The 15,446-nt window shown below is 36.9% G+C and overlaps 2 protein-coding genes and 1 non-coding gene across 3 annotated transcripts; 1 reads left to right on the forward strand and 2 right to left on the reverse strand.

Annotated features, from left to right (window-relative positions):
* Positions 1 to 2,038: 2,038 nt before the first annotated feature.
* Positions 2,039 to 2,500, reverse strand: LOC138908472 (uncharacterized). The gene has a single exon (XM_070199140.1). The coding sequence runs from the start codon at positions 2,498 to 2,500 to the stop codon at positions 2,039 to 2,041; it is 462 nt and encodes a 153-aa protein (XP_070055241.1).
* Positions 2,501 to 3,452: 952 nt separating this feature from the next.
* On the forward strand, positions 3,453 to 3,557 carry LOC117275264 (small nucleolar RNA R71). The gene has a single exon (XR_004505425.1). It is a non-coding gene; the product is annotated as a small nucleolar RNA R71 (small nucleolar RNA).
* A 7,985-nt stretch (positions 3,558 to 11,542) lies between these two features.
* On the reverse strand, positions 11,543 to 15,387 carry LOC104090250 (2-hydroxy-palmitic acid dioxygenase MPO1-like). Its single transcript, XM_009595310.4, has 4 exons — positions 14,776 to 15,387; positions 12,030 to 12,092; positions 11,880 to 11,951; positions 11,543 to 11,791 (listed from the first exon to the last, which is right to left on the reverse strand). Exons 1-4 carry the CDS (start codon positions 15,112 to 15,114, stop codon positions 11,675 to 11,677), a joined length of 591 nt encoding a protein of 196 aa, XP_009593605.1. The 5' UTR covers positions 15,115 to 15,387; the 3' UTR covers positions 11,543 to 11,674.
* Positions 15,388 to 15,446: the final 59 nt, after the last annotated feature.

Here is a 15,446-nt window from a genome sequence, read left to right on the forward strand (position 1 = left end):
GATATTAATTTATGGCCGCAGTTGCCTTGATTATTTGTTGTAATTTTATTAAAGTTGAAAGGAAATTCGATTTTGTTTTCACGAGATATTATTTGCCATTATTTTGCTTAATTAAATGGTGACACACTACTTGATTCATTTCCAATGTCATTTTATTTTTTTATATTGGTAAACATTTTACCATACCATTATTATATTCCAATAGGGCCTCACCTGACCTCGTCACTACTCTACCGAGGTTAGGCTTGGCACTTACTGGGTACCGCTGTGGTGTACTCATACTACGCTTCTGCATATCTTTTTGTGCTGATCCAGGTACATCTTACCAGTCTAGACGTCAGTGAGTTACCTGCGCACAGAGTCTTCGAGGTATATCTGCCAGCGTCCGCAGACTCCGGAGTCCCCTTCTATCATTTTTTATGTTGCTTCCTTATTTTTCTTTTGACCTTGATACATAGAGACATTGAGAATAAATTTTTAGAAGCTTGTAACTTATTTCTACCTGGTTTTGGGAGTTGTAATTATTTGAATTATAGTTTATTTATTTCAGATATTTATGATTATTCCGCATTGATAGGCTTACCTAGTCTTAGAGACTAGGTGCCATCACGACCTCCTACGGAGGGAATTTGGGGTCGTGACATGCGTGCCCCAAGAAACTCCGGGCGCCCTTCACAGAAATGGGTGGAGGTAATTTTTCAATTGCCTTCACCTTTGCCTTATTAATTTCAATGCCGCTCCTAGACACTCTGTGACCCAACACGATGCCTTCATGTACCATAAAATGATACTTTTCCAATTAAATACCAGATTTGTTTCTTCACAACGGGCCAACACCTTGCTCAAATTCTTCAAACAATCATCATAAGAAGACCCAAAGACTGAAAAATCATCCATAAAAACTTCCATAAATATTTCCACCATATCAGTAAAAATAGCCATCATGCATCTCTGGAAAGTAGCTGGTGCATTACAAAGACCAAACGGCATTTGCTTGAAGGCGAAAGTGCCATAAGGACAAGTAAAAGTGGTCTTCTCCTGATCCTCCGGGCATATGACGATCTGGTTGTACCCCGAATAACCATCAAGGAAGCAATAATAATCATGCCCCGCCACTGTCCAACATTTGGTCAATGAATGGAAGTGGGAAGTGGTCCTTGCGGGTCGCTTTGTTGAGCCTTCTGTAATCAATGCAAACTCTCCACCCCGTCACAGTGCGAGTAGGAATTAGCTTATTTGTTTCATTCTCAACCACAGTCATCCCTCCCTTTTTAGGCACACATTGAACTGGGCTAACCCAATTGCTGTCAGAGATAGGAAAAATGATACCTGCATCGAGACACTTAATTACTTCCTTTTTCACGACTTCCTTCATGATAGGATTTAATCTCCTCTACTGCTCAACACTTGGACGGTGTTCATCTTCCAGAAAAATTTTATGCATGCAAAACGATGGACCGATTCCCTTGATGTCAGCAACTGTCCACCCTATAGCCTTTTTATGCTCGCGAAATACTCTGAGCAATTTTTCTTCTTGTACATTAGCCAGGCTGGATGAGATAATTACTGGAAATATTTCAGAGTTCCCCAAATAAGTATAGCGCAAATGTGTTGGGAGGGGATTTAATTCTAGCTTTGGAGCTTCCTCAATAGATGGCTTAGGAAGGGTCAGAGTAACAAGCCTGCCCAACTCCTCAAACTTCCCAAACCCATGGACATAATTGCATGATGTACCAAGTACTTGTTCAATTTCGCCCATCATCTTATCTTCAATGTCTTCTTCATTCCCAATCAAATCTCGTTCAAGAGGATCTATGGGGCTCATATAAGGAACCAATGACATAGCATTGCTTTCCACTACAGAAATCATGGATAACTCTTCATAATGGGCTGGCAATCTGAGTGATTTGTACACATTAAATACCTCCACTTGATCACCTACTCTCATCGTCATCTTTCCTTCGCATACATCAATAATAGCTCGGCCTGTGGCTAAGAATGGATGCCCCAAAATAAATGGGACTTCCTAATCAGGCTCTTAGTCCAAGATAATGAAATCAGCAGGGAATATGAAAGATCCCACTTGAACTAACGCATCTTCAATCACTTCTTCCGGATGAGCAAGGGAGCGATCAGCCAACTGTAAGATTATCGTTGTTGGGCGCGGATCACCCAAACCTAACTGTCTGAACACAGATAGCGACATCAGATTGATGCTCACTCCAAGATCACACAAAGCTCGCACAACTACATACTTACCAATCGAGATTTGGATAGTGAAACTACCTGGATCTTTCAATTTCTGAGGTATCTTGCTTTGGATTCTAGAGCTACATTCCTCAGTGAGTGCCACAATCTCGAATTCAGTCAGCCTCCTTTTATTTGTCACTATGTCCTTGATGTATTTTGTATATTTGGGCACTTCTTGCAGGATGTCTACCAGTGGAATATTTATTTGCACCTGCTTCAAAATAATCAAGAAACGCTTTATACGGGACATTATCCTTTACTTTCTGCAATATTTGAGGGAACGGAGGTGTGGCCTCACAACTAATGGTGGGGGTTGCTTAGCCACCGCCTCTTCAGCTGGCTTCTCAGACTCCTTTGATGTTTTCTGATTCTGACTCTATAGTGGCCAGCTTCTCATTAAAGGTCACTTGTTTTCTCTTTTTCGATTGGACTTCTTCTAATTGTCTCCCATTTCTCAATGAGACAACATTAATAGATTCCTTAGGATTAGCCTCAGTGTCACTTGGAAGATCTCCAACTGGTCAAGTATTTTAGGCACTAGCAAGCTGTCCCATTTGGCACTCCAAATTTTTCATTGTTGTGGCTTGGGCTTGCTGGTCAGCCATCAATTTCTTCATCATTTCCTCAATATGACTTGTTGAGTTTGCCTGTTGTTCAGCCTGAGGTGGTCTATATTGTTGTTGAGGTGCTTGTGGTCGGTATTGATTTTGAGCACCTTGGTTTCCACCCCAAGAGAAGTTTGGGTGGTTCCTCCAGTTGGGGTTGTAAGTATTCACATATTGGTTTGTCTGGCCCCTATTTTCATTACGCACAAAGCAGATAGATACTGGATTAACTGAGCATAAGTCGCTCGTGTGACCCTCTCCACATACTTCACAAAACACTTGAACCTATTGCACTGGTTGAGCTTGTTGCTTGTTAATAACCAAGGTCATCGGATTGACTTGGTTGGTCAATGTAGAAATCTGCGCTGATAATGCCGAGACGACATCTAACTCGAGAATCCGTGAAGATTTTTGCATCGTGTGTCTGCTCATTTCTCCTTGCCAATCTGGATTGCTTTTGGAGAATTTGTTCAATAATGCATATATCTCATCAAAGCTTTTCTCCAACACTTGACCTCCAGCTGCAGTATCTACCACAATTTTTGTCTCAGGATGTAGCCCTTCTATGAAAGTGTGAGCTAACACTTCGTTTGTCTGATTATGATGAGGAAAATCTCTGAGCAACCCCTTGAACCTCTCCCAAGCTGAGTATAGAGACTCCCCCACTTTCTGTTTGAAAGCAACTATCTCACTTCTGATCTTTGCAGTTTTGCCTGAAGGGAAGTACCTTGCCAGAAATTTCCTTGCCAGATCATTCCCATGATGTAATAGAATTAGCTGGTTCTGCCTTTAGCCATCGCTTTGCTTCGCCCAACATAGAGAATGGGAAAAGTGTGAGCCTCACATAGTCTAGAGTGACCCCATTAGTGATGTAAGTATCACTAATCTCCAAGAAGTTCAGGATATGCTGTTGTGGATCCTCGTGTGGAGGACCCATAAACTGCCCAATCGCATGAAGTAGCTGGATCATGCTCTGTTTCAACTCAAAGTGCCCAGTGATTCTGGGCTTCACAATGCTGGAGGTGACATTAGCAATGCTGGGCATCGCCACCTCTTGAACAGTCATGTGTTGCTCATCTTCCATGTTCACAGGAAATTGAATTAGCGCCTGAAGATTATTTGTATCCTTTGCTTTCCTCAACCTCCTATGAAATGTTCTCTCAGGTTCAGGGTCAAAGCCTTTAAGTCTGTCCTGGCTTCTGACCCTGTGCATTCAATCGAAATTCCTGAGATCAGAGCAACAATCAAGTAACGTTAGACTTGACGAAATAAACAATTAAAGCAAAAACTAGAAAGTAGTCGATATCCAAGTACCCGACAACGGCGCCAAAGACTTGTTGGTTCCCCAAGAGCACACGCAAGTATACGTGGTCGTACAAGTAATAAAATGATAAGTCGAGTATCGAACCCACAGAGACTTGTATCAACTACCCACTAAAATCACCAAGATTGTTATTTAGTCAAGCCAAAATCGAGTTCAAGAATGTGATTATACTAAACTAAAATTCGAAGGAGTAACTAAATTATCAAGTAGCAAAATAATTGTGGTGTATTCAGTAGAGATAAATATTCTAGGGTTGTGATCGATTCACCAATCCTATTGTGTTCTAGTTAAGTCTTCCTTTCATACAATTCACTCATGGTTGCCAATTAATCGAATAATTTCTCTCATAGCCTTCTCCCGAAGTACTACTCGCCTATTCAAAATAGATTAACGTCTATATTCCTATGAAATCAGTCTATCAAGAACGCATTAAGATTACGATATTTAATTAAGCACGGTGATTAGATATATTCCTATCCTAACCACAAATTCGCTCCCCCCCCCCCCCTAAGAGTTAAGATCATGCTCTTTTCAATTTTTCTCTAATCTAAACATGGCTTTCCCAAGCATAGCATAGATAGTAAATAAAACCTAACTGCTGGCCAGACAATTAAGCAATTAATCATAGAATTGAAGAAACAACCATATATTAGTAAATTGTAATCAAGGTTAAGTCAACGTAAAACAACAATATTCATGGCTAAATCACAAACCCAGAATTATGGGTTTTAGCCACTCATGTTCGTAGTAATAATTTTTCAAGTATTTTGCATAAATAAATTATAAAGAAAAGATAAAGGGATGAAGAATTTTATGATTTTCTCCTCCAAAAGTTGTTCACGTGATGTTCTTGCCTCCGGTCGCAAAACTAACTCCTCTAAAAATGGTGTTTAATAACTATTTATATGTGTAGGGAAAAGGCCCAAACGAAATAACCAAGTCCAAGACCAAATAGGAGACAAAATAGACTTTAAAAATCCGGAACACGCTCGCTGTAGACCGTGCCTCGCGACCTCTAACGCGAGCGTCACCTCGCTGTTCACCAGGCGACGCGAGCTCTAACGCTCTCTTTTCACTGTGCGAAGCGATAAGTTTCACGAGCAAAATTTCTTGCTACGCTTGTTCTGTTTCTGCTTCATTTCAGTTCCATCTGCTTTGCCTAACTTTTGCCAAATTCACGTTATTGTCTTTCCTTTCCAACTCCTTTGCATTGTTTCTTTAATCATTGCTTAATTTACTGCTTAGTTTCACTTTATCACTTCTTAGCTTTCTTCTTTGCTCCCTATCATATTGTTGTAGAGCATGAATTAGACATTAAATATTTACTTTGCTCAAATTTCATCTCTAATGTACCTACACATAACATAGACTCAATTAAGCACAACTATAGTATAGTTTAGCATTAAACTCCCAAAATATAAGGTAAGTAATGCACTAAAAATATATAATTATAGTCAAACATTAATTTACTCATAATTGAGGTATTTGTAGTCTTCAAGAAGAATTAGTACTAAGGATAAAATATGAAATAAATAATTAATCTAGTTTTGAACTTATAAAATGACAAATAATTTCATACAACTATTTTTAAAAACCACGATAGATAATTTGAGACGGGAGGAGTACTTATTTAAACCAACTAAAAACCAAAAAAGGATAGTGGCCTTTCATTTTTTTAGAAAATAGCAACAATATAACTTTCTTATTTAGGAAAGAAACCCAATTAAAGGAGGGCCACCTGTCCAAGATTGCGTTTCTTAAGGAATTAAGGGTGTGTTTGGTATGAAGGAAAATATTTTCTAATTTTTACATGTTTGGTTAGCTTAAATATTTTAAAAAATATTTTTCTCGTCAATTCATTTTCCTCCAATTGGAAAATATTTTCCTCCAACTGCATAAATTTCAACGTTGTTTTGCGTAAAAAATTAAAGCAACACATTAGTTCTTTTGGGTTTGTGTGAAATTTTAGAAGAATAATTAAATTGTTGAATAAAATAGAGTCTTGAAAACGTTGAGTATTTTGGGGGGGGGGGGGGGGAGGAGGGGGGAGGAGGGAGGGGGGAAGGAAACATGAGGGCTTAGGGGAAGGGGGTGAGGAGAGTAACATAAAAAAAATATTTTCCACTCGTTAACCAAACACTAGAAAATATGTTTCGGAAAAATTTTTTCACTCACCAACCAAACAAGAAAAAATAAGTGATAAAACCACTCATTTTCCTTGAAAACATTTTCTAGGAAAACATTTTTCATGGAAAATATTTTCCTTCTTACCAAACACACCCTAAAATTAAATTATAATTCTTCTCAACATTGAACCGTTTAGATTGGCTTAAATAGTCAACATTCATATCAGCCACCAAAATTTGCCCAATGAAAAAAAAAAGTTAGTGCCGCCATATCCAATAATCAAAATATACACTTGGCTACTCTCAATTGATCCAAGCAATAAAATTTAACTAAACTCTGGTTTAGTTAATTAACTCTAGAGTTGACCACTAAACTCTGGATTAGGCTTACCCCTGTTTCTTTTGTTCCAACACAAAACCATGAAATGAGACATCTTTACTTGGCATAAGAAGATTGGTTCTCATTGGAAATTAGGGAATAAAATTAGGCATAGGTCAGGCCTTTGAATTCTCTGTCATTTGCTTTTTAGGACTTCCCAAATCTTTAAAAGTACTTTTCTAAATATATGCTACTTATAATAATTGACTGCTTTATGCATTGCCTAACTATCAATTTATATAAGAGAGTGATGAGTATTTTGTTTTCTAGAATATGTTATAATACTTTTAGGTCCAAAGCATACTGCAATGATCTGCAAATCGCTTATGCAGTATTAAATTAGGTTTTAGTATACTACGTGGCTTATGTATCATTACTTCTTTCTATTTGTGGATGCAAATTGCCATGTTCTCATGCTCACAAGTGTCACAGCTTTTTTAGTGTTTGACCAGAAATTAACTAAGCACGATCAATCAAATCTCAAGTTTTCTGAATTGCTTGATGCTGTTAGTATAGTTTGACTTCTTCTTCTACTACTTTTTTTTTTGGGTTGAGAAATAAGATTCATCAGGCGGAGCCAGGATTTCAAGCTAACGAGTTTGGAATTCTAATCCTTTTAAGTTACTAGTTTTAAATTAATAATTTATACATATTCAATAATATTTTAAGACAAATACAAAATTTAAACCAAATCTACTAGCTCTGTCCCTGAGCATAGTAATATAATTTTCTCTAAGCGATTATGGATTCAACTCTTATCAACATGCACATAAGAGTTTTAACTTTAAAATTTATATTCTTCTTATATCAGTAGCAGCATGCCATGGTGTATTCTAGACCAATGTTCGACTTTTTATATTAATACTACATGATGTGTGCGAACAATAATCAGCATTTTTCTAACAACTTATAATAACAATAATGATAATGATAATGATGGTGGTGGTGATACTATAATCATAATGATTATCATCAACAACAACAATAGTTTTGGCACCCTCGAGTTAAATAAGTTGCATTCAAGTCAAAGTAAGACTTGGAAAATCTTGGATAACCTCAGAAGGAATTAGGAATATACCAAAATCGCTACAAATAGTAGCTCTTGCTGATCTCATGAATCATGGTCTCCTGTAGTCCTAATATGAAACATATCTACAAGTCTCTTATAAATTAACCAGTATTAATTATATCATGCACTGGAGGAAAATTCATCAAGCTCTCGTAATATATTGCAAAAAGGAGAGAATTATTAAAACAGGAAATTAATTTTTATTTTTTAATTTCAAACTACTAATGCGCTTGTATACCTAAACTTTCAAAGTGACTCGATTAGTTAACTAGTCATGATTTATTGAAAGGAATTTCATAATTCAAGCGACATTTTGTATCTATTGGCAACTAATACCAAAAAATAATTTCTTCATTACAATAATGTTCTGAAAAAATGGCTTATATTATAGTACCAAACATATATGTTCAGTTCTCAGATCTATGAAGGAGCTATTACTTACTGCTCTACCACAACTATTATTTTTTTCCATTATTTTGCGAAATAAATTAAAGGAACATAACCAAGTCTTGAAGAGACAAATAACTAGAAATGGTGGCGACCTGTATTTTTAATTTGAATCAGTTTCATGTGTTGGCACCCGCGCTTAATGCGCGCTTCTGATTTTCTTTTTATTCACTATTGCACTTGATAAAAGCAGCATAATTTGAGTGTTTGGTCCAACTAATCAAACAATGATGTCACTAGTTTATTTAAAAATTCCCAAGACCCTATCCAATTCCAATCCCCGCAAAACTTGGAGGCTTTCGCCTTAATTTACATTTTAAAAAAACCCCTTACGTTTATATGGTTGAAAATGGAGTATCTCAGAAATTAGTTTAGTAAGAGTAGCAACTAGAAAGGCCTGAAAGGAAAAGTTGACTGAAGAACATGAAAGGGATAGTGATCGAGTATATTTGTCTCTAATATATATATATATATGAGTTTTAATTTTTATTCTTGTCACTTTTTAAAAATATTTTTAAGAAGATATTTTCTGGGGTTTAATTATTGTCTGCATGTTTTAGCTTTTGAGGCCATTCATAGAGCTTGTTTTCTTCTTCTGAGCTATAATTGGTGGCGGCTTTGCTTTGAAAAATAGTTTAACTTATATGAACTTAGATAAAAATATAAAGATTTTTTCAATTGGTTGTAATAGGTAACTTGCTTATTTTAAAAATTATATGTAAGTTTCTATAAAAGATTATCTATATATATCTTTGAGTGACCTGACATATGAAAATTTCTTTACGCTTACATGCCCTAATTATGCATGATATAAAAACCAGTTTGGGAAAAAAGCTTCTACTTAGAGGAATTAATAGCGGAAGATCATGACCCATTAATCATGTCATGAACAAGAATGTCGCCTCCTAATTATTCTTCTGAGTTCTATTCTTGTCAAGATTTTAGGATATTTTTTGTAGTACATTATCATATGATTGATCCCTTTTTGCCCTTTTCTTATTCTATGAGTATATATTTAAAGTCATTTCAAGTTAGTTCTGTGGCTTAACTCAAGAAACGTGCAATATCAGGGTTGGCCCTTTTCTTTGGGTTACTTTATCTCCCTTCTTTTTTGCCTAAAAACCAAAAAAAAGTTGCTGGTCATTGTCATAGATTTTTGTTTTTGTCCTTGTCTTTGCGTCACCGTGTTGCTAGTTCTTTTTTACTTCTTAGGATTACAAAAGTTTGTTAACAAATCGCAAGATTTCAATCTGATGAAAAATTTAATCGAAGACAGAAAACTCATTGTAATTTTTTTGTTGAGGCTGCAGAGAAACATATTGCTAATGTTGAAAAAGGCAACACTTGAGATAGGTTCAATGCTCAATTGGGTGTAATTTGATAACAATGAGAAAATGTTCAGAGTAAACTGTTTAACGTATTAACTACAATATTCACAGCTTAACACAATGTTTGGTTGGCCTCATTATACATGCACTCATAAGTTATAATATGAGGATCTGTGTATTATTTTGTGAGGGATATAATACGGAATAAGAGTGCATGTAATAGCAATATATGGATCAGAGTAACTACAGATCTACGAAACAAACTCTTGAAGTACTCCCCGCAATCCCGACATTATTATTCACCGCAATGTAGGTGTTTTAATCTTGAAGTGATGGGCTGGTTAGCTAACACTTGTATTATCCCTGTAAAATCACCCAGATAGAGAATAGGCCTAGCAGAATTGATTAAGTAGAAGAAAACAACATCTAAATCCAGGGCCCTGCTGCTGATGCTTCCCTTCGTTGCCACTTTCTGTTTCACTTTGCGACAGAAGAACAAATCCAAAACAACTGCTATTTGAGACGTAACTGTCTCTATGTCACAAATTGGCCAATTGAATGGGTCCCTTGTAAGTTGTAACCTGAGGAGACCCTCCATCATCTTAGTGCATCAAAGCCTAGACATATCTGATTGGGACTTTTGGATGATTAGAGGTAGCGTTGGCAAGGGCAGGGGCAGCCCGGTGCACAAAGTATCTCGGGTTCACCCAAGGTCCGGGGAAGGGCCGCACCCAAAGAATATAATGTAGACAGTCCATCATAATGCAAGCATTAGAGATAGCAGCGAAGGAAATAAAGAGGAGCTATGGACAAGGAGTATCTGGTAAGTGGATAAATTCTTGAATACTTTTTTAAGATATTAAATGCTTCCATTAGTAGAAGTAAATATAATCCTTCCTTTTCCCTCCTTCAACAAGAATAATTGTCACATTTTCTTGTTTATCTAAGAACCATACACAAATGTAAATGAATACCAATACCACAACAGAGAAAATGAAATTGGTTATAGTTAAAGTCCACCCATAAATTGTAAATGCACTTAACCAATTTCATTTTCTCAAATGTGACAGAGAAAATGAAATTGGTTATACTTAGGGTAGACTGTCTACGTCACACCCCTAGGAGTGCGATCCTTCCCAGACCCTGCGTGAATAGGGGATGCTTTGTGTACCAGGCTACCATTTTTTTGATACTAACTTGAAAGAGATGGAACAACACCATGCCCAAATTATCCGAACAGGAGTAACCTAGAGCATCTGTCTCATTGGCAAAATGTATCATGTTTTGCGCAGTCTCAGGGCACGGCTCTATGGGTTATGCTACCTCGGTTTCTGAACAGGGCCGTGCCCAAATTCTTTCTCTGGTGTCTTGAGTGCATGTAGCCATAGTGGGATGGTTGAAGAAGGAAGCAAACATTTTATAGCATGTCACATTCAACCAAATATGGAACTTATATATGGAACATCGTTGATATATTGTGTCAAGCTGGTTTTGTTGCAGAGGCTAATGATCCAGTTAGCAGAATGCCCATAAAATGCAATGAAATCAGATGGAGAACAATGTTGGCTGCTTGTTGGGTTCACGGTGGAACACAATGGAACCAGATAATGGCACTCATTATGTTCTTCTAGCTAACATGAGTGCGCGTTCAGGCCAATGGATCAAAGAGGAGCAGGAAAGTCCAGAAAACGTCCCCTGCTAATATTCTACTGGAAACTCTAGACGAATAAGGCTGTTGGTCTAACCATGCGACGCTTGTAATGGAAGAGAAAGAACAAAGGGGCTAACAATCTGGGTTGAAGAGGAATTCCCAACACAGAGACTCCTGAAGTCCTGCCGAAAGATTAGAAGTCTCACTGTTTGTTGGACAGGACAGATACTACACATTATTCTCTTCCTTCTGTACATAACACGAACAAGTAAATGAGAGAAGAGTGTTTACTCAATCATGGACTACTGGTACAGTAGGTGCCGCCTATAACCCATCTTATTAAAAGAGGACAATCAAAGGATGTATACAAAACCAAGTTTTAAATTTTATCGACAAAAACCAAGTTAACGTGTACATAAGCAGTTCACATGCGAACCTGACTTCGTTTCATTTACAGATACAATTAGAATAGATAACAGCATCACACGTTCGAACTTAAGATATTTTTTTCTGTTTCTTCTCCTGCCATTCTTTGATTTCAGCATCTATCGTTGCTTTCACTTTTGAATGAAACCCAGGGTATGGTTCATAGTCGAAAAGAGATTGGAGGGCCTGTGAGGAACCAATAAGTCACGAAAAGATTAGATCCAATGCAACCACTGAAAGCACTTGTGTCCTAACATAGAACTAGTATTATTACCTCAAGGAGTACAAAAAATGGTGCCATAAGGAACGCTTGTGTAAGATTGTCCAACAGAGCAGGTGCTCGCTTCTACAAAATTGAACAATGTCATGCAACCAAATTAATGGAAGCTTTGAGAATCATGCATAAAATTACAAAAATGATCACCTCAAACACTCCATGACCTATAAACTGTCCAGTCCAGCAAAATAACTGAGCCGCTAGAACAACCTGGCCATCCATATGTTTGTCATAGTTAGCACCAATAGCTCACATACTTGATTCAAGAATAACTAGACATATCCAAAAGTATTTCCAACCAAAGAGATCATGAATTATACATCTGTATTCACTTCATATGAAATTTTGATGAGTGTCCAACTTGTTATTGGTTCTTGGCCTCTAGTGACAAATAGATGACGGTCAAGTTTGATTAAATCCATTCATGACCAAACAACAGAAGGCTATGTTTATCCACTCCAAAGAACTGCTATAGCTTAAGAAGTCCAGGAATTACGTCGTCGGCGCACATAGAAGACCCAGACACATCCAGACCAAACTATTTATGAAGATAAATGACCAAAGATCAGAAGATATATTGTGTCCATGGTACAAGTTCAAAGTAAGAGAGGAGAAAAAACATATACAGCCAGTTTACCAGCAAAGCTATTGAATTAAAACACTGAATTTGAGAAATGCAGACTGGCGCACGCAATATGGCATGTATAACATGCAGTCATGTAGTGTTTACTGGACACCAGTGTTATCAAAGTCGAAAAGCGCAAAAAAGCTCTAAGGTCCGTTGCGGCTTTAAGCGCAAAGCGCAAATAAAGCGTGTGCTTTAATGAAAAAAGGCACAACTGGAGAAAAAGTAAAAATATGTATATGTAGTCCAAGAGTAATAATTATAAGCATGAATAACAAATATATGGACAAAGAAATTGAAAAAAAATTACGATAAAGTGAAATATCAAATGTTTAATGTCGCATTTTCAGGATTACACTCAGTGGCAAAGAAAAGTATGCCTTAGAGCCTTGATGCGACACTAAAGCGCTCACAAAGCGAGACGAAGCGCTCAACATGTTTTGAGCCTCGCTTCAGGGCTTAAGCGCGCCTTTGACAACACTGCTGGACACAACATGGCAGCTACATGATACTACTATTGCCAGAAGCTTTTGAAATTGGTAAGCAAATTCAGCTTAACGACTAGACCTTTAAATGGTGTCACATTAGTACCAATAGTGCCGTGTGTATTGCTACTTAGAGCTTTATGTTGCTACTTGTGTATACTGGAATAGCAACTAAATGACTGCCTTACCTGTATTAGGAAATACAAGTAACAAGTGCATGGAACCCATAAACAGCATTTGATACAAAAACAAGCAAAACTTAAGATTGCCAGGTGCCAGGGCCGGCTCCAACCTTATGTGTAGTAAGGCTTGTGCCTTAGGCCCCCAAATTTGGGGGGCACCATTTTTAAAAAATAATAGGTATTTAAAAAAAAAAATAGTACTTTTTATACAAAAGTAGAGTTTTTAATACAAAGGAAAGATTTTTTTTTAGATATATAAATAAGATAATAATTTGACTTACTTAAAAATGGGTATATTAATAGTTTCCCGTTTTTTACTCCTCCATTTAAAAATTTGCTATTTCTTCCTTAATTTGTCCAAATCAATCTTTTTTTTTTTTCCCAATCTCTTCATATTTCAGAAAACCCTACATATTTTTCGTGATTCTCGTTAATATTCTTACTCACCTTCTTTCTCCAAGATTTCACTAGTTCAAGTATTCAACAATACTTTTAAGCTTCCATAGTTTTATACTTCTATTGCTTTATAAAATCTTATCTAAGATCAACAATATCTCAAAAAAGATTAAATAAGTTGGCTATATTATCAAACGAGCTAGAATTATTAGAGAAAATCGATTATAACACAAATTATTAACAACTTTATATCTCAAAAAGTTAGAAGAATAGACTTCAAATAAAAACATATCTTATAACTTTCTTTTAAAAATTTAGGCCTCATATTAAACTTTGGCTTTAGGCCCCGTATGTGCTTGAGCCACCCCTGCCAAGTGTAACCCTCGATTAGCAGAGTCCCCCATTTTCTTCAGCTCACAAAAGATTGTCTGTATTCATTTCATTTAACCTGTTTCTGGTTCTCCTTCTTGCATTAACTAACCAGTCCAACTGGGTTAATCAGGAATTGTTCCTGATTGTATGTCAGTACGGGGTAACTCTCACATATAGAGAACCCTCAATTTACCTTAAAAGAAAACTTATTTAAAATTGAAATGACATGAACCCGATTAGGGAAAAAAAGATTCAACGGTCCATGCAGCTGACTCCAAGTTCTTCGGGATTGAGGTTTAGTTGATTGACTGATTAATTGATGGGGGTGCGAGAAACAAATCGAGCAAGGGGTGCTCTTCTATAGTAACAGATCAAGCAATTCATGTGCAGGGTATATATATGTGTTAATCAAGGGAGAACTGGATTCGAAGTACCATAGTTGGTGAACAAAGGAACCACGTGAAAAAGACTGGTAATTTGTCTTTACACAACATCAACAATGGGCTTAATGTGACAAATAGGCCGAAAATTTGGTTAGAGTATGGTGAAGTCCTGAGATCCAATTGCTGGTAAATAGACTGAACGATTAAAGAAGAACAAATAAAGAGGTAAAACTGGAGTTTAAGCTGAGAAAGTCTAAAGCTTAAAGCTTTTCAACATCAAACCAAGGAATCGATGAATCACACACCTATTAATAGATAAAAGTATTTCGTCAATTGGCCATCTCATGTAAACCCGCAAACTTACAAGTGCTCAATATGATTTAGGGAAAATAAAGAAACAAATTATAGTGAAATACCAAAAATAACAGAAAAGGAGAGAAGACCAATTACCTTCCAGGCGAGAGAGAAGCCCAATTGACGAGCAACCATACTGCTGGAAACCCAACAAACAAAACAGAGTAAAGCAGCCAAAGAGCCAGCTTTCTTGTCCAAAGCCACGTAGAACAGTGCATAAACCAAGGCAAACAGGAATCCGAAATTAAGGACCAAGGAACTGTGTTCACAGAGCTGAATCGGAGGTAAATTGAAAAGTGGGGGCGTAAAATCGAAAAGAATAAGACCGGTGAAAAAAATTGGCCAAACAAACACCATGTGAATCAAGATATTCACTGGGTTGCTGTGGTATGCTCCATAAAAAGCGAACTGCTTCTCTAAGTCAAATATTCCCATCCTTTCCTTCACCCTCTCCTCCTTCTGCCTTTGCTCCTATTAGGTAATCGGGTAGTTATGAAGAAATTGGGCTTGAATGATTTGACTCTCTTTTGGGATTATTATAAAGAGGAAAGTTGAAAGGGAATAGGGATGGGGAAATTACTGTGGACGCTTTTGGAAGAATTAGGAATTGATTTGTTGATTTGTTGATTTGTTACGCTTCCTTACGAATTACGATCTTTCTCTTTTTTATTTACCCTATCTGGTCAAAGGCGTGTTCAGCTTCTTTCCTTTTGACACTTCTGAAAATAGAGGTTTATATAATTATTCTAGAAGCAAAAAAGATAAGG

Source organism: Nicotiana tomentosiformis, chromosome 3 (genome assembly GCF_000390325.3).
Source record: "Nicotiana tomentosiformis chromosome 3, ASM39032v3, whole genome shotgun sequence".
Lineage (NCBI taxonomy): Eukaryota > Viridiplantae > Streptophyta > Magnoliopsida > Solanales > Solanaceae > Nicotiana > Nicotiana tomentosiformis.

What these genes read in the sequence shown, in the direction of transcription:
- LOC138908472 (XM_070199140.1), bottom strand. Translation starts at nt 2,500, where the DNA reads ATGTCCCGTATAAAGCGTTTCTTGATTATTTTGAAGCAGGTGCAAATA.
- LOC104090250 (XM_009595310.4), bottom strand. Translation starts at nt 15,114, where the DNA reads ATGGGAATATTTGACTTAGAGAAGCAGTTCGCTTTTTATGGAGCATAC. An exon ending in TAGGTCATGGAGTGTTTGAG is followed by an intron (nt 11,952 to 12,029) that starts GTGATCATTTTT and finishes TCAATTTTGTAG; the next exon opens with AAGCGAGCACCTGCTCTGTT. An exon ending in CATTTTTTGTACTCCTTGAG is followed by an intron (nt 11,792 to 11,879) that starts GTAATAATACTA and finishes GGTTCCTCACAG; the next exon opens with GCCCTCCAATCTCTTTTCGA.